The 20,093-nt window shown below is 37.6% G+C and overlaps 1 protein-coding gene across 1 annotated transcript in view; it reads left to right on the forward strand.

Annotated features, from left to right (window-relative positions):
* Positions 1 to 13,864, forward strand: part of POLN (DNA polymerase nu) — a gene marked incomplete at its 5' end in the record, with an annotated part of 104,223 nt that extends 90,359 nt beyond the window's left edge. The window contains 3 exons of the mRNA XM_081999743.1: positions 1,443 to 1,510; positions 10,403 to 10,464; positions 13,413 to 13,864. Of these exons, the coding sequence (XP_081855869.1) occupies positions 1,443 to 1,510; positions 10,403 to 10,464; positions 13,413 to 13,481 (199 nt within the window). The 3' untranslated portion in view covers positions 13,482 to 13,864. The remainder of the gene's footprint in view (positions 1 to 1,442; positions 1,511 to 10,402; positions 10,465 to 13,412) is intronic.
* Between the last annotated feature and the right edge of the window lie 6,229 nt (positions 13,865 to 20,093).

Raw genomic sequence — 20,093 nt, forward strand, 5'->3', positions numbered from 1 at the left:
TTGGAAATGATAACTTTTCATGTAACTGTATTCTCTTGCTACAGATGATCCTGGTCTTTTCATCTATTTCTTTTTGTATCCTATGTCCCAATTTCCTATTAGAAATATGTTAATCTGTTTCACTGTGCTTCTGACTGTGTTGTAAGTGACTAATAATTTAAGATCTATTATTAGAGCTCACCACACTGTTAGTCAATGTCACATTGTAATTTAAGGCAGTGTGAAACTGTCCTAGGATATTTTCCTGAGAGCTGTGAAGTTATAAGTAGTAACCATATTGATGTTTCAGCCATTTGTAAAGAATTATGTACTTGAATAACTGCTAGGTATTAAGAAAAGTCTACAATGGGCATTAATTTAAATGTTGTATACAAATTGCAAAGCAATTTGGAAGGAGGTGGTACAGTTTCATGACTTAGACTCCCAGCTACAATAATTAAAGAAGTAATAAAATAAACCTAGTAGGAATACAGTCTAATCAGATATACAGTATTTTTCCTTCCTTCCTGAGAATTACACTCAAAGTTTATATGTGCTAAATCATATCTATTTTGCTGTAGTCTTGATTCAATCAAACACATTTATTATTTCCATTGTGAAAGTACTTTTGCACCGAAACCAACAATTTAGGGTGCTATTCCTGTAAGCACTAAACAATTAAGACACAGTCCATGTGCAAGAGAGCTATCGATATAAAGCTAATACAGACAAAGAGAAAAATAAAGCAGCAGTATAAATTCGTTACAAAACGGCTCAACTGAAGAGTTCAAGGTACATGTAGTTGCATGGCTTTCAAGATGTTGCTGCTTTCAGCTGTACACTCTGTTCTTATGAAGGCAACTGTGCCGGTAGCAGAGGCAACAGATTGGGTTGTGTATCTACGCCTGCATTTTCATTCTTCAACCCACTTGTTTGTCAGCATGAGGACACCTACTTTGCACTTAAGTGAAATGATTATTTCCTGGAAATGACTCAAGTCACTGGCCAACCTTGTACTTGGAGTTAATATTGGTATATCAGTGAGCCAAGTACTCTTACTATTGACCTAACTTGCATTAGTAAAACTGCCCATTTGCAACCACATTTATTCCAGCTCAGTTTGAGAAAACCAAGCGATATTAACAAAACTTAGCCTGTCTCTGTAAATTCTTGCAATTTTCTGCAAATTACATCGGTTTTCAGTAACACCTTGTCACGTCATCAAATCCCTGAATGACATTTATAAGCTAAGCAAGCACAGTTTATAACCATGGCCTTTAAATTTTCAAAATATGTGGAGTGGTAATCCTTTTAACTCCATTAATGAATTTTTCATTTTCTTAGATGTTTATTTTCACTTTAACATATCCGTTGTGCATATAACAATTACTTGATGATATGAATGGAAAGCACTGTTAGAAATTTCTTGCATATGTTATCTAAAGTCTCTGAAATTTTTTCAGGTTAATTGCCCAGATTCATGATGAGTTGTTGTTTGAAGTAGAAGATTCTCAAATTCAGGCATTTTCAGGTAAATACAATCTCTCTTTCTCTTTCTCTCCCATGCCCTATATATAATCCCTATAACCTGTGATTTCTGAGAGGATAAAGAATTAATGTAACAAGAAGCAGCACATTGATTCTCATGGTTAAGAAAATGTATACTAAGCAGATTTTTCTGAATGTTTTCCATGACTGGCTCTTATGTAGATAAAACGTGGCATACTCCTCATCTGGAGTTCATCAACATGCTTATTTGTATTTAGTTTTCCTATCAAGATTCCCTCATGCAATGTGTGAATTTTGTAAAGCTCAATAATAATACTTTCTCAAAGGTTTCAATAGGTTTTAGAAGGAAATAAAGAATCTTAAAAAAATGGCTTGGAAAGTAACTTCTTAAATACTTGTGATTGAGGCCTGTTACATAAAGAAGTATGACATTCTTAATGTAAGAATATAATATACTGTAATTTCTAAGTCAGTTTACTGCTTTTTTTATATTAAGAGAACTTTATGATGGAACTTTCAAGGTTAAGGGTTAGTAAAAGTTCCTGCCTACATTTTTATCCTCTCATCTGGCTTACTTCCAGGCATTATTTCCTAAGCCAAAGCTTGTCTCAGCATCTGGTACAAATTTAGCTAGCAAACGAGGGCACATAGGAGGCTGTTGGGTCTCTTCTCCAGTAAGTAGTGGATCTATTCCTATAGACATCAAACATTTATTCACAAACTTTGGTCTGGTTTGAAGCTCAACAATACATTTGGCTAAAACAATGTCACAAATATTTTAAATTAACCAATACAAGAAAAATCTTCCATTATGACCTAAGCATCTAAGACGACATTAATTTCATCTTCCTGTGTTGCATTCATTTATATAGTGCAATTTGCTGTATTAGTCTCATTTCATCACTTATCCCTCTTGTGAGTATTAGTTCATAATGAGAACATTAAACCTCCATCTAATCAAAACAAAGAACTTGGGAAATATTTAAGTTCAAAATATTAGGGGCATTGTAATGAATTAGGTTAATATATTAACATTTGACCTCTAAATATAGGAGTATTTTTTTAATTTTAAAAAACACCACACAATTTATCAGAGATGGCCATATCTACTCAGAAAAGGCCAATGTCTAAAAGTGCTATAGTTTCAGAGTTAGAAAGTATATTATATTGAATGCAATCTGTAAGACAGCATAGAATGATTTTTATTATCTTACTTTACTTCAATTCACATTACATATAAAGCTAATATTATACCCAAAAGATAAAAATTATTCATGGTTGCTTATACATATAGAAAATCACAGATTCTGCCCTCATTGGGTCAAATTTTGATCTCCACTACTAATATGAATTTGTAGTAACTTCAGCAAAATCAATACTTTTCCAGTTTAACAGAAAAAACCTCTAGACGTCGTATGACTAATAGTAATAAATTATGCCGCTATATAAACATGATGACCTTGAGGCTCTTTTCTGAAAACACAAAAAGAGTCCAGTTCAAATAGTCAAGATGTATCTGCTCTACACACCACAGCGTAACTAGTTCCCATATCTCCACATCTAGCTTCAGTGTGCGGAACAAACATACCTGTAAATTCCTTGTTCTGCCTCAAAACTATCCCCATATAATTGTAGCTGCTCAGATGACCTTTAGGAAATGGACCTGGGCGGTCTAGAGGTCTGAGATACCTTGTAAATTGTCATTGCACTTAACGCTGCCAAACTTGAGTGTTCAAGATGGAAGTTTGTTTCATTCTCCTGATTGAAGATTGCTTTTTAGGTTTGTCTCTACTTTGCCCTAAGAGGCAAAGGAAAAAAGGAAATTCTGCAATACAGTAACCTGCAGATATACTCAACTTACTTCAGAACAGAGGAGTGATAAAATGTCTTTTCCTTAACACTGAAGACAAGTCCAAGACATTTATTTCCTTCTTCATTTCTTCATTCAGTCCTTTCCTTCCCCTTTATTCATCATCAGTGAGGCCACACCTGGAGTACTTCATCCAGTTCTATGCTCCCCAGTACGAGGGACATGGACAGATTGGAGAGAGTCCAACGAAGGGCCACAAAGATGGTGAAGGGACCTGGAGCATTTCTTCTATGAGGAAAGGCTGAGAATGCTGAGACTATTTAGCCTGGAGAAGGGAAGGCTCAGAGAGGGATCTTACTAATGTGTATACATACCTGAAGGGAGAGAGCATAGAGAATGGGGCCAGGCTCTTTCCAGTGGTGCCCAGTGGCCAGGCCAAAGGCAATGGGCACAAACTGAAACACAGCAAGTTCCCTCTGAACATTGGGAAACACTTTTTTTACTGTGGGGGTGACAGAGCACTGGCACAGGTTGCCCAGAGAGGTTGTGGAGTTTCCATCCTTGGGAATATTCAAAAGCCATCTGGAGTTCTAGACATCCCTGTTTGAGCAGTGGGGTTGGACCAGATGACCTCCAGAGGTTCCTTCGAACCTCGGCCATTCTGGGATTCCATGTTTTGCGAATAGTTCAGCTACTGGTAAAAGGACTAATCCAAGTTGTCTTAAAGGTGACCGAAGCTGGCTCTTCCTTCAGCGTCATTAACGAGGATTTTGCTTGATTTGAATAGGCAGAGAAAGGGTGCATCTGCATTAGTATGTAACTTCCAGTCAGGAGTACGATGATGAAGCAGATCTCCCTATTGTCCCCAGTCCTTGGTGTGAACAGTTTTGGTTCACATCACAGAGCAGCCTAAGAGTGGTTGACCTAGATTCCTTTCAGATGAAACTAAATAGGAAGACTCTTTTCTACTAATCTTTTCCAATTATCTCAGGAGCTGCTAACTGAGGTAACAAATTAGATATGTGAGTTTTAAACCAAAGGAGAGTCAGTAGTATGTGTGCTTCTAATTCACTTTAGTGCTTTGGAAGTCCAAGTATGGTTCTCAATCCTTTACCCAAAGTTCTCTCTCCCTTTTTTCCTCCTTTTTTTTTAAGTCCTTATTCTTCTTTTATTTGCCAATATTCTTTAGCTGTCAGCTTTGTCTTTACATATCTAATGAGCTTTTGTCCATTCAGAAACTTTAAATTACAGAATTTGCTGACTTGCAGATTCCAGCCTACAGCTCAATGATCCAGAGAGAAACCTCAGTTGTACAGTCACAAAGCTCAGTAAAGGAAAAGACATGGACTTAAAGCTAAACAATTGTGTTTGATGGCTTTAATGGGCTACAGTTCAGTGCTGTGTTAGTCTCCTGCACTTAGTCTGATCCAAGAAGCACTGGCCTATTATTCAGCATGTTTGCATTTTGATTCCAGTCATGCTTCTAATCTACTTTTTCAGGAAAGCAACAGCAAATATATGTGTCTCAGTTTTCTTATGTGCAGAATGGATATGAAATCTTAAAATACTTTTAAGATTTATAAATGAGGAACATAACATAAAGAAAAATAGTATTATTGCAGTTAGATCATAGCACAGAACATATGCCTTCCCAGCAGCATTTCCCTTATGGAAGTGTCTCTTTCGTATTGTTTTACAACATTAAAATTTCTATTTGCTTCTAAGACTTTCCAGAGTGGAGGCTGAGAATTGCCACAAGGCAATGATAATGCTTGTGCTTTCTCTACTCCTGCTTAGGATTTCATAGGCCACAATAAGATTTTTCAGCACTTTTCAGTATATGGAAATGCAATTTGTAGTGTACCTAATAATCTATACCCAGCAGGTGATTTTGAATCTTCTTAATTTGATAAACAAGGGGCAAGCAATAAGGTGCTTTTTTTTTCTAATATCTACTTTTGCACAAAATACCACATGTAACTTAAGGTAGGTGTTATCAGTATTTTGGACGAATACATTCTTCTAACAGAATCCATCACCTGCAGTTTTATAGTATGCATACAGTTCTCTCTGAATGGACAAGGCAAAACATCATTTATTTATAACTCTACTTTGAGTGTCCAGGCTCTGACATACTTTGAAATACAATAAAGCACATACTACTCTGAATTGTGAAATTTTCAAGAAAGATGTGGCGTATTATTTGACTCAATTCTCTGTTTAGGGCAAGAACAAGACAGCAAAAGAGCTTTTTAAAAATCCTCATTTTCTATTAGGCAGTGTCTGGAAAGATCAAAGCAAAACATTTGGCAGGAATTGGTTTGGTTTTGGCAGAAGACTGTCAGCTTTACCGTCAATAATCTGCCTGGTTTCTAGCCAGCTTGCCTGTCTGGCTTCCTCACATCCTGAGCTCTCCAGCAACCCAGGAAGCAGAAAGGCAGATGATATTTTGGGACTGCCAGAAACTGTGCTCAGCATCTCTGAGTCCTGGTGTCTGTGTAATCAGGTAGACAGACTGTCCCCAAATCAAACTGTGAGTCTGTCTAGGGACTCTGGAAAGAGTATTCAGGAATTGCAGAACCCAGTTTTCCTTTTTATGGAGACTATTTCTGAGACTCCCTCTCCATGCTATGTTTGAAATGCCTCTTTGCCCTTGGATTATTCTGAATACATTGCTGCTAAAAGGGGCAATATTCCTTGGGGTAAAGAAATGCAGAATAGTTTCTTTTTTACAGCACAGGAACACCCATAGTTACAACTGTAAGATCTAGCTTCTGATGTGTATTCCATACATACTTGGTGGATTTGAAAGGTGAACTTTGCCACTGTGGATTGTTCCTTGTCACTATGCTTGCTTAATTGCATCCGTTAGTGAGAAGTATAATTAAAAGACAGACACTTGCTACTTGAAATAACATTTTTGTAGAAATATGTGTGTTCCAGTACTTCATGTTGGACCGTTCAATATCACAGTCCATTAGGGCAAATTTTAGAGGGTTTTTTTTGGAACTCATTTATAATCATACCTTATTGATAGAATTAACGAGGTTAATTTCTGCATCCATTCTTACATTTGGTACATGTAAAACATAGAGTTTTAAACAATTTTTTAGTACTTTACCAGGTATAAAATATTTCAGCTGAAATACTTACTTTAAGTGTAAGAACACCAAAAGGACCAGCCTAAGAAAAAAAAATCAGAATAAACTAAGCCTGTTTATTTTTATATTAAGATACATTAAGATTATTACTACCTAAAGAACAATATCTTAGGGTTTTTTTAATTTGCTAATACAAATTTTTGGCTCATGTACAAATTCCATGAAATTTCATTTTATTCTTCTACAATTTCCCTCTTAATGGGTACTGAGGGAGCTGCATGAAAAAGTGCATGTGTTCAAAAGGGGAATTAAGTAACAGAAGAACAAAAAGAGTGAACTGGTCACCTCAAGGTAGTGACATTTTCTGTCTTCTGAGCTACCTTTTTCTAACTTGAAAAACATTGGTGCATAACCTAAAGATGCCTCCAGATAGATAGCTTTCAATTTGCAAAAATCACTATTCCATAGATCATATATGTCTGGCCAGCTTTGACATGTTTCTGGAGTCATAATTTCATAAGTGAATGAGCTTGAAAAATGTCATCAGTTCAAAAGGGATAAATAAGCTTTTGTTCCACAGCAGGCATGCGTATCTTGTCTTTGCTCCTATCCACAACATTTTCAATAAGCATATTTATTCTGGCCAGTATTAAGAAAATCGAATGCATGTTAAAATATATGTGAAAATTTCAATTCCTGTATGATCTCTTCACTTTGCTGTCACCAATTTTTTTTATACATAGTATTGGAACATTTTAACATTTAACATACTTAGCACTTACAAAAGATTCCAGGATGAGCACAATCAACAAATCCCAGAATTGCTGACTATGGGGTTTGACAGATAAATTGCAAAGGTTGGAAGAACTGCATTTTACAGATGCTGCTACAGTATATGGCTGGCTGCAAAGGAACATTTTAAAATTAATAATTTATGTGCCCTAGATATGCTAGATTCTTGACTGAACAGAAATAATCATTACCCCAAAAGCCTCCAATCTAAATCTTACAAAAGAAACAAAAAATTAAGAGTGGTGGAGGCAGATCTGTTTAAATGTTGTGGTCACTGATGTTAGTGACCATGCTCTACAATGTATAGGAGATAAAGAAGATACAGTTGTGTATCTCTGGATTGTTTATTTTGAGCCTTGAGAAGGAGGAGAGTTTTCAAGAAGATGTGAGAGAATAGCAGGAGAATCAGATAGTATATACATAGGACTAAAGCGGACCTCTCCTGTGATTGCATATCAACATGCCATATGGTCTCATTTATAAATGATCATCTCCATGTAAAAAATTGCTCCCACTGGGAGACTGTTCCAGAATTTCATCTCCTCAAAATCTGGAAGTTTAAATTTCCGGCCTAGATCTATTCAGCCAGTTTACCTATTTAATTTTGTGCAAAGATTGTAATTTTGTTTAAATGCTTCCTTCTTCACTCTTTATTGTCTTAGCAGGCTACTGAACAGGAGTGGTGATCCAGCTGCTTTTTCTTGATATTTCTGTTATCATTATATATTTATAATTTCTTTCAAAATCTGTTGTAAAGTAGATGTAGACAAGTCTTTTGGATACTTTCAAAGATGTGATTTCAAAAGGCTGAAATGCAAGCAAAACATCTTCAGATTGCTTGAAATGAATGGTTTTACTATGCCACCCACTAAACTCTGGTAAGAGATGGAGAAGTCAGTGTGACATGAGAAAGAGAACAGGGAGCTGAACTGACACAGAAAAAAACAATGAAGAAAATGGAGCAAACCCATGGAGAGGTTTTTAATGGGTTGTCAAAGGGAATGAGGAACCATTAGGTTTGTTCACTGATGTGAGCACTGTAATCTGTGCTTTTAAAAACTAAGAGCAGTTAAGGATGCAGCAGAATTCTGATCGTGCCAGATGCCTTAAAGCGAAAACTGTGAACCAACAGAGAAAGGTGTTGCAATCATTGCTGCCATCATGAATCCCCTTTGGGGGATAACAGTTACATGGGAGAGAACTACAAAAATTCAGAGGTCTAGAGAACTAGGGGGAGAACTGGTCTAACTCAGTGCATATGCAGACAGCACCTTTTATCACATCACTCGCATCTTTCAACCCATGAATCGGTGCCGCTGACTCATGCTCCCTCTTTCATTGTCCATTGGAGCTCTTTTTGTCAAAAAGGCCTATTCCTCCCTATTAAGTTGCACAGAGTTGAGTGTGCCCATAAATTGTTCGCGAGTGCTTTGGTGGAACATACAGAACTAAGTGATTCTGATTGAGAAGTGCAGAATCCACATGTTATGCTGTTATGTGGAGTCGTAGCCTGGTCGGGAACTTACCAACGGAAAAATGTTTACCCAGGGACTAACTGGCAATCCACTTAGCTTCTGAAGGCATGCCACCTGGTCGGAGTGCCCCGATGTCTGCTGCATCGCTCACTTCCCCAAGATGACAACTTGTTTAGATTCAGAGCGGGCTTCTCAAGACGGAGGCAGTCCAGCACTTCTCTATTAATAGTCATGTTGACTTGGACTAGATTTTAAATGGATAATTACTTAGGCCAGCACTTCCCCTTTCACAATCTGTGGTTGTCATGTTTGTTTCTGCTCTCCAAAAACGATTGCGTGTCCTACATTGGCCCATAAACTACCTCAAATCTAACATGAAGCAAATATATATGTGTAACTGTGCATAGATGTGTCAACAAATGTCTCCGTTTCCTCAGCCTTGGCACTTCAGCCACTGATCTTTTGAGTTACTGCATAATCTGGACTTAATAGAAAATCTTATGACAGCTCATTAGCATGCAAATCTGAGCAAGCCAGCATGGTCTAAGCACTCCACTTCTGTTCAGGCAGAAGCTAGTTATCCTCTTCATTATTATCAAGCCAGCCTCAGTGTCACAGACGTAACACAAAATATTACATACTACTCTGCGTAATAAAAGGTTTTGGCAGCAGCCAGAGCAACAACCATAGGCAGCTTCTTAGAGTTCTTGTCTTGCAGCTGACCTCAGCTGCAAAAGAACCATGGTGTGCATCAAGGGATAACTTCCAAGAAAGCTTCTAAGTAATCACGTGGGTTTTGGTCAAGCAGTTATCACCACGTATTGCATACCCTGATATTTCTCAATTCTGTAAGGCACATGATGACATGTATTATTTAGTCAGTCACCCTGTCAGAGAAATGGAGGTTGCTCAACAACTTTTGTTCTGGGGGTGCCTGATATTCCTATTTCACTTTCAGTAGCCAAAAGTTACTTCTTTTTTAAAAAGAGTATCCATTGAATCTCCCTTTGATTTTTATTAGAACCATATTATGTTGCAGCAGCAATCTTTTTCAAGCAAAACACTAATTGGCATGAGCAAGGATGACAAATCTGGTCCCAAATGATTGTTTTGGAATAATTATAGATGCATTTTCACAGTAGTAGTGAGCATAGTGTTATGACGTGATGAGCTGTTAAGTTACATAAATCATACCAAAGTTTAATTGTTTAGATTCTTGATAGCTCCACTATCCCACAGGGAAGATTTTTTTCTAATTTGTCCCTGATCTTTTTACTTTGAAGAATAAGATATTTTAGACAGTTCAGACTTCTAGCTTGGGTTTTTTCCTAGCTTTTTTTTTTAGATTGAGTTTTATGGCTGCACAAGAAAATTAAAATACAATAAATCTCACCAAACATATAGTTGAGTACTGAACTTGAAAGCTGCGAAATACAGCACCCAGACATGCTGTGCCTCTATCTAAAATAGATGTGCCATACTTCTGTATTTATGGGATATATCAGTTAAATAATTCCCCAAATTTCACCCTAAAATTCAATTTAAAGTAAGGAATTGAAGCTTCCACAAGAGATCAAATTTAACTTTTAAAAAAATCTGAAAAAAAATTGTCAATTTTTTAAATGTAGAAATGCAGGTATTATATAACAGAATATAAAGCATGTGATTTTTTTTTTTTGTATATAACAATTCTAACATGGAAAATAAAGCTGTAGGTTTTCAAATTTTCCTTACAGCACTGGTAAAAAGAACAATGGAGTCTCTGCAGCAAACCGCAGCCTTGGAAGTGCCACTAAAGGTAGGGGCCATTCTGAATCTCCATTACCGTCTCGGGCACACTTAGCTTTGTATGGTACCATGATCACATTAAGAATCTAGAGACAACTATTTTGCCTTTCACTCAATAGTTTAATTTTCATATTTGCAGGTAATTTCTTTTATAAATTACTATAAAAAAATCTATGGAAAATAACTGAAACTCAACCTCCATTTTGGAAAGTGTGATTGTCATCTAATCTTTGTCTTAGCAATGCAGTATGGTAATTCCAAAATCTATTCTGTTCACTGCCATGAAATTTCTGTTGGGTGTGGTAGAGTGAGAAATATGTGCCTTTAATAGGCTTTCTAAATGTGCCAGGCATTCATTACCGCTGAAAAAATATTGCAAAATATCTTTCTTCAGTAATTTTCACTTAGAAAATTGGTCTTTTTAACATTTCCGTGTGGATGCCTAACTTATAAAGCAGACAAAATCATTGGTCATTATTTAAAGTATAGGAAATAATCTACCAGTACAACATCTTTAAAAACTGAGTAGATAGCTACACAGCTGTTGTATCTATCTTCGTATTGGACCTATTTGTAATTATTTTATAAAATAATTCTATTTTTCTCTCTTCAAGAGGGGTACCCTTCACCCTAGCCTCCTGCACAGCTTTTGTTGCTTAATAAAGGACTATAGTTCCTGGGAATCCCTAAACTGATTAAGTGAGCAACAGTGCAAGGGTTTCCAGTTTCCTGAGAAATGGAGTACTTGGTGTTGCCAGTTCACTCATTCAGCAGTACTACTGAATAAGATTTGGGGACAAAAAAGTTTATACTATTTATTTCAGAAATAGTTACAACATACAGACTTGCACTAATGGAAACAGTTGAAAAAGAAAACTACTAGCTCAGTTCTAGCTTGTATTTCTTCCTCCGCATCTTCTGTATCTATTTCAGCATCTCAGCCACTTTGTGAGGCTTTCTCTGGAGGTCTTGCAGTTACATATTTCTGGGTCTTTACGGAGCCCACCTTTCCCACAAAAGCTGAGAGGAGAGAATGAGGGGTATCTGAGATCTAAATTACTCTTTCTCCTTCCCACGCTGGAACAACCCCCCTCGCTGTTCACTTAACCCTTGTAAGAACTTGCACTCACAGAATCACTAAGGTTGGAAAGGACCTTCAAGATCATCAAGTCAAACCATTAATCCAGCGCCACCATGTTCCCTAAACCATGTCCTGAAGTGCCACATCCACACGTTTTTTGAACTCCTGTTTGTTTACCAGATTTGGTCAAGTGAGACCTTTTGGCCACACTGGGATTATACATTTCTGGCACTCCCAACCTTTACAAACTGCATTTCTATAGGTTGCCTACATTGTACACCTGTGCTTTGTCTTTCGTGACAAATTCCTTGAAAAAAGAAGCAAGACTGTTTTTCAAGGTATACTTTATCTAAATATTTTTAATGACAGTACTAGACACCTGGCACTCATGCTGTTGTAAAGTTCATTAAAATAATCAAATGTGGTATTATTGACAGTCTATAAAGTGAATAGCAACACTATAGTCCTTCCTTGATAGTTTTAGGAGACTCTTTCTGGTGACTTTGTCAGAGACAACATCATTCATACTTTGCCTGAGGAAGTCATTGCCATGAAATAAAATATGAAAAATTTAATAGGTTTCTAAGAAAGGTAAATGTTTACATTACACATGAGAGTGTTCATAGTTACATGGGCAAAATATCATTTTAGTATTATATATTTTAGACTAACCACTAACTGGCAGAAAGCTTTAATGTCCTGTGGACAAAATGGGATGCACCGTCTTAGAATGCAGTTTCTTTCACCTCTAAGGTGTCTACTATCACATGCTGACAAAGCAGCAACTACATTTTAATAGCTGAAAGAAACACAATCTTGGACAATAGGTAGTTGTCTGGGGCTTTCAAAGATTAGGACTTTTTAACAGGCAGTAGAAGTATTTGGAGAGATATGTTTTATTACCCTTGTTTTGGTCTCCTTTTGCTGAGCAAATTACTGTAGGAGTCATGACATACTCCTACTGCACATTAGACTACAGGCATCATGAAGATACTACATCTTCCTCTGAAGCACCATGAATGGATCGATGGCAGAGGCCAGTTAGAAAACATGAAGTACCAACATTTGATCTCAGAGAAGAAATTGAGAGTGATCTTTTTTTAAAAGATCTGTATTTTTGTTCATGTTGTTTACCATTCTATACAGTAAGAATATGTCTTTTAGGATTAGAGATGTTGAAGATGAAAAGATTTTTATGAAATGCTCCTGCTCTCCTTCAGCACATTTGCTTCAACTAAATATGTATTATGTGCTCTGTTAATATGAATATTATTTTTAATACAGAGAAAAAATGTCACTAAAGTAGAGCACACATACAATCTTAATGGGGAGAGATTTCTTCTTCTTCTTTGAGGAAAAGGATGCTTTATCTTTGAAGTAGCTTCTTTTCCAAAATATAATCCTTGCTAATGAGGCAGCTTTCATGTCAGAAAATCTATTGTGTCACAGAGCGCCAGTAACTGCAAAACAAACTGAAATAAAACCAAAGCAACAACAAAAATACCCCAGAACTGGAAAAGTGGATGGTAAAAAAACCCCTAGTATCTTTATGCATTACTAACAAAAAGTTGCTGATTATAACCACTGATTTTGTAGCTCTCTTGAAAAGCGTAATAAGACGAATTTTGTTTTAGCATATTCCTTGCAATTCACTAACATGTATTTGCAATATCAAAACTGAAGGTTAGTCTTAATTGTTAAGGTATTTGAATCAAAATTCTAGTGATAATTAAGTATTAATAGATATGAAGAACATTTCATATTGGATAGGCATGTAATTTAAAGCAGTATCAACATCCAAGGGAAAAGTAAAAATCGTAATCTTGCTATATGAGATGTGTGTGTTTGTTTCAATTTTCTTTTTTTTTTCCTGACAGGTTCCCTTGAAAGTGATTCTTACCACTGGGAAATCATGGGGGTGTATGACAGCATTGCAGGAGATGTAAAGCAGTCATCGGGGATGTTATTCAGTGCCCGTACACCTCATTGGCCTGTGCTGATTCCTCGCTGAATCACTAGGCAACAGCGCTGCTGGATCTTTCATAAGCACCTAATACTCTGCATGTGAATTTTTTTACTTCATTTTGCCTGTAGCCCTAGGCAACAGCAGTGAGATAAAACTGGTTTTTACCAGTTCATTGTGTTTCCTTTAGCCAAGGTAACCAGCAGGGAGCTGCTTTTGTTCAGAGCTAAATTACTACATGTAAGAAATGAAGCAAGACAATATTAACCCTTTGGGAACACGAGAAATATATTTGAGTTAGTTAGATGGATGTTTAGACTTTAACGTTAAATATTTTGTGAAGTGCTTGTGTAAAAATACTTCTAGTCCGGCATTAGAAAGACACTATTTGAACTGTATCAGCAAGTGGTTAACTGTTGTGTTCAGCTTATTTTATAATTTGTGAGTAGAAGGCAGCTGCTTGGTTTGCATCACATATTAAATGTCATGTTCCACAGACTTAGAAAAAGAATTCTTTGGAAATGAAGAGTCTCCACCTTAATTTATATTTAGAATTTTGGAGCAGAACAGGTAAACGAAACTGGATGCGTAAGTGCATTAAAAATAACCAAATTGTTGTCAATTCAATTAATTTCAAACTCAGTTTGTACACTGTAGCCTTACCATACTTTAAAGGAAGTATTATAGTTTTGCCTAATCTATTATTTTTATTATTGCTGTAATGCTAAATATTGTTTAGATAAATTTTAGGATTCGGCCTTCTACTTTTTAGGATTCAGGCTTCTACTTTGATGTGTGGATTTGAAATTGGTTATTGAAGTTTATTCTTTAAATGAGTTTGTTTCATAACGTTACTGGTTGCCAAATTCTGCCTCCATTCTGCCTGTGGAACATGAAACTGTCCTCAAAGTCTACTAATTATTTAGAGGTTGAAGTCAAGCACAAAACTTTTAAGAGGTGTTCAGTATCTTTCAGCATTAGACCTTAAATGATTAAAGTAATATAATTTAAATTTTAAAAGTGTATAGTTACAGAGATTTTGCAGCTGCTTTAATTTGTATCTTTAAACAATTTTGCATTGTGCTTAACGGCATTAAACTATTAGACATTGTTTTATTATGTTGCATATTAATCATACATAACGTGTCAGCTGAAGTGAGTCAGTCATTTCTAAAAATTGATTATTATAGTTATAAAATTAGCAGTGATCATGTAAGTAAAGTCAGAACCTTCTACATATTAACGGGGGGCCAGCTCTTTGGCTGTGGGAAGAGTCCAGCCTGCGTGGCTGTGACACTGCACCGGGTCGTGCGAGCAGAGAGTCTGATTACACCTTTCCAACAGAGAAGAGGTTGCACAAATTTTCTTCTGCTTTTTGCCATTTTCAAGCTTTTCGCGTTTGCAATGGCACTGAATAAGTGTGTAATGTTCTATCTCTCATCTGTTTCACTCCTTTTGAAGACCTACTGTTTTCGGTAGGCCTGTGCTAATTAAGCCTTGCTTCTCTAAGGCTACATTTCTAACCTTACTACTGTATGAAAGAAGTCAACATTTTTTGTATGTCCCCCAGCTGATTTCCACCTTGGGTGTGTTTCTTAGGATGCATACTTTTAAACCAGATACATAGTGTATTTTTTTCAAGTCCTGAACAATACTAGGCAGATCCTTCAGCCTAACAAAACACATACACACTCTTTATGTTTAAAGAACCTTGATCCTGTCCTGTGAATTGACATCTGTTCAAATATGAAGCTACAGAAATGCAGAGGTGACCATACAGAACAAATTTTCAAACACAGCCCTTCACAAAAGACCGTCAGTCACAGTTCCCCCAGCACATGCATTTTGTATAGGTTGTTATACAGTGGGCAAAATAGGTATTTTTGTTCCTCTGTCCCAGAGACGGACTGTGAGCTCCTCTGGGCACCAGGTTTGCCCCTTCTGCTGTTACAGCTTTTCCTCCTGGTTTTAAATTTCCAAAGAGTAAGTTAACAAAAGGAAGAGAACCAAGCAATAAGGGTACTGCTTTATCACACCTGTCCGAGGATTCATTCTGCATACGCTTGTGTGAGGGCAAAAGGCAAACTGGCATAATTTTGGAGGATTGATGGAGGAGGATTGATGACCAAGATCTCAAAACTTGGGGCAGTTTGTGTCTCCACAACTTGCAGGATGCATACCATGAACTTTATCTTTACAGTGCTCCAGATTCTCCAGCAAAGAAACTGTGTTTTCTTCTAATAGCAACCTGTGAGCAAATTAGCACATATAGATTTATGGCATAGCTAGGTGGGGACCAGAGCTCTTTGATGTACATGCAACCAGCATCTGCTGTACTATGAATTACAAATACTGGGACGTGTCCTCTGATCTTTTGGTTCTGTTCTCCTTGGATAGCCAGGTGAGTATCTAGTCTTCACTATCTGCCCTGTGCTACTGTGTTAAAGTATAGATTTTGTGGATTAATAGATTTCTCAGACCGCACTGAAGTGCTTTGACTTCAAAGTTCCTCAGTTTTTAACTCATGAGGTCCCAGATATTGAGAGGAGTGCCAAGTCTTTGGGACAATTTATTTTACTTTGTGATCCATTCCCATTGCCTTCCATCCTGTATGGCAAAATAAGTTTTGGGAACAGTTGTATTTTTCAAATTGTGGAATTGCAGAGGTATATATCTAGCATGGAAGTCATGCCCTTGAGCAAGCTGCTTGAGATAGGGTAGTATGTGCAATTAATTTCCCAACAAGGTGCTCTGGACAAGGCATCGGTTTTACCACACTTGCGTGTTATCTATCAAATCAGGGCAGCACAGTTTTTCCAAACCCTAGGCAAGCTACCCTGCAGCATGCCTGAATCTAAAGAGCCATTATAGGGAAGCAAGGCCAGTCTTGACCACAAATTTCCTGCCAAATAAACACAAGTGAAAATATTCTGTATTTGATGACTGCCAGGAACTCCTTTTGGGTGGCACAATAATTTCACATCAGAGAACTTAAGACCCTTATTATAATAAGTGACCACCTTTTCAGGTTATTTTGGTTCTGCATGAAAGGGACTGTAAAACATGGGTAGGCTGGAGCACAAGCACTCATAAGAGCCCTTTTCAATCCTTGAAACTCTCAATTTGATCTCTCAGATGATTCCCTATTTCTCACAACCTATGAAGAGGTACTGGGAGAGCAAGAAACAAACCTGGTGTTTGAATTGCAGAACCATACGGAAGCGCTGATCAGTGAGTGTGGGAGATGACAGAATAGATGGGGAGAGGGAAATAGCTGGCTCTGCTTAGCTTCACCGATCTTTTGTGGGCAGAAATGTCATTAACTGATTCTCTGAACACAGTAAGAACCCTTTTGAACTGATTTGTGTCTTTGGGTTTAATTTCAGTTGTGTCTTTGGTGGCCTGAATCTTTGCTTAGATCATCTGTAAATCTTTTCATTTGCCATGTGGAGCCGTGGGGAAGGAACGCTATTTGAAAACGCTTTAACTCGGTGTCTGTGAGAAATGGAACAGCGCAGCTGTTTACTGGCCTTTCCATGGGCATGGCATGACATATCTGCTCAGGACTTGAATCTTTTCATGTCAACATACCACTGTGGAATGGCGGGACTCTGATCTTGAATGTTGGTCCAACTTGGTAATAGCCATAGTTCAAACACGGGTCTCAGATTTTATGTGAGCAAGACATTTTAAACATGAGGGGAAAAAAATGGTTTTGAAAACTGAGAGTAGATTAAGACTACTAATTACTCTTCATTTGTTCTTGGTAATGACTAAGAAAAAGCCCTTAAAAGTAAACTCATTTCATTTTTGGGAGTCCACAGAACCTGATGTCTCATTTTCTTGTTTAATCTGATTTGAAAAGGAGGCCAAAGAATGGGTCAAAGTTTGCATTATGCCTTCCCGATGTATTTCCTCAACGGCCTAAAACATCTCTTCTTGCTTCACCATTAGAAGACCAGACTGCATAAATCCCTGAGTAACCCGGTCTAGACCTCATAGTTCACCCTACTTTGAGCAGGAGGTTGGGCTAGAGACCTCCTGAGGTCCCACCCAACCTGAATTTTTCTATGATCTTCTGTCATTCTCCAGTTGGACAACAGCAGTCATCTGGTTGAAAGACGAACTAGAAATTCCCTTCAAATATTCTGCTGTGCCACATTAAAGTGTGCAGTGCCATACCAGAAGAAGCCCCAGAAATGTTTTGGGATTTCATTCCTCCTTCCCACCTGTGTTGCCTCATTCTGTGCCAGCATTTACTATATTCCCTGGCTCAGGGGCTCACTTTTGGCTGGCATACTTCCTTTTGGTATTAGCAGGTTGTCAGAAACGTTCAGAGAGTGGAAAGGAATCAGTTCTTATTTCTGCCATTCTGCAATGGTTTTAGCAGGCAGGGTGTCTCTGGCACTTAAAATACGTTTAAATCATGTCCTATCTTTGCCTTCTTGGGAAACTTCCCCAGCCTGATCGGTGGATCTCTGCTGAAAACAGCAGCCTGCAATCAGCTGATTCTCTTGAGACATCTTTGAAGTGCATTTTTACCACCCATATTTGTAAGACCCTCTCATGTTATCAAGCGTGTCTTTATTAACCACCGTAAGTCCAGGCAATTTGTTATCCTCTCTGCTTGTGTTTTGAATTCTGGAGGTGCAACTTCCAGCCAACGTTTACACATTTTTGGTGCGTTTTTCAATGCCACCTTCTCCATTCAAGGCTAATTAGTCGGATAATTTTTTAGTTTCTTTTTTCCTCAGCTTTTTCTGTCTACACTGATAATTTAATCCATTGCCAACCATTCCCCTGCACTTCATAGTAGTAAAACTCTCAATATTAATTGTCCACGTGTTAAAAAAAAAATTGCTTCTCTTTCTACCTCTAACCTTTGTGCCCTCAGCTTGCTTCCCTCTACCATTTGGCATGGCATTTATGCGTTTATGGCATTTTGGGGACTATTTTCTGGCTAACTATATTTTTACTGTAGCTGTTCATTTCATGATCCATTTTTCCACAGTATCAAAAACTGACTGTAGAAATTCTCTCTTTTTTTCCGCCTTCATTTTTTTGGCAGATTCATCTGCTGTGCACACTGAATTTCTCACTTCTAATTATTCAAAAGTGTCATGCATCAGATTACAATCCCATTTTCCAATTTGTGTGTTAAGCAGAGAACTATACTTACAGGCTCCTGAGAATCAGCCTCCATCCTCCCCGCAACCGGCTCCTGCCTGTTACACTGCATTTCTTTACAGAACTGGCTGAGGCAAAATTAAATATCTCCTTGGATTACCTTGACCTCTTTGCACTGCTCCATTAGTCCACATCAGGCTGAGTCCAAAAATTAGTTCATTGCTGATCTATTCTAAACGTCTTGTTGGTACCTGGTTAGTTGAAGGTGGCAAGGCTCCTCAGGACTTCCAGAATTTTTTTTCCTTCTCTTTTTAAGTCTAAGCTGTGCCCAAAAGCCAGCTCAGATCAATGGTTGACTCCAAACTGCATGTGAAGGACACCTATAAGGACTTCATTTCTTTGCGATGAATAAATTCTGCAGCCGTTTGAAAGCTGGGCCACCCTACTCGCCTGCCAGCAATCCCCATCTGTTTGTCTTCCTGTCCATTCACTTGAACTATGATGTTAAATTAAATAAGCTTCCCAGGGAGGTTTTCCTTTAAATATAGTGAGCTTTTGTAACACTTGAGCTGGGAGAAGTCGGCATCTTCCCTTGGGGCCTCTGTGGGTCACAGATGAGGTTAAAAAAGCGCTGTAAATGTTGTGCTTTAGTCAAATTCTCCGGCCCTGTTGTGCTGCTTCTGATACTATGGCTTGTGATACATTTGATTTTTCTGTTGTAGCTGAATTTTTTTTAGTTCTTTCACTTTTTCTCATACATGACCTAAACCTTAACCTTTTCCTGGCATTCTCTACATCCCTTAGCACCTTCCGTTCCCTGGTAAATCAGGTTGGTAGTCACTGCTTTAATTCATCTTACCCCTCCAGGTTGGACCATTCATTGTTCAGACATTTATAATTGCACAACAAAACAAATATTTTCTGATAGTGAGTCATCTCTTTCTTTTCTGACAAGCTTCTCAGTCTTGTTTGTATTGCATTTGTAGAATTTAAACATCGCTTTAAATCCTTATGGCCGATAGGTTTATAATTCAAAAGGATTTTTAACACAGTGCAGTAATAGTATAAAATGAATAAAGTGATTCAGTGAGGATGCGTGCAAAGCTTCACACATAAGCAAAAACAGTTAGCTACCCAGATGTAGGCAGCATATTTCCCAAAATGTAGGGAACAGCTAGTTAGGTATCAATTTCAGGAAAAGACTTGGGAATTTGTAGGTGTTTGGATAGTGATCAAGAATGGTATAATCAATCCCTCCACTCACTTCAGCCCCAGCAAGGGCTCAACTGAATGCGCTGCCCAATTTTCCGAACTACATTTCAGAAAAGATGTGGAGCAACAGGAATCCATAGGATAGCAACAAGAATGATCAGAGCTATAGACAGTATCACCTGTGAGGAAAGACTGAAAAATTTAAGTCAGTCATTTAACCTTGAGAAGACTGAGGAGAGATCTGAAAGCAGTCATC

This window comes from Phaethon aethereus (genome assembly GCF_964289735.1).
Source record: "Phaethon aethereus genome assembly, chromosome: 4".
NCBI classification, from domain to species: domain Eukaryota; kingdom Metazoa; phylum Chordata; class Aves; order Phaethontiformes; family Phaethontidae; genus Phaethon; species Phaethon aethereus.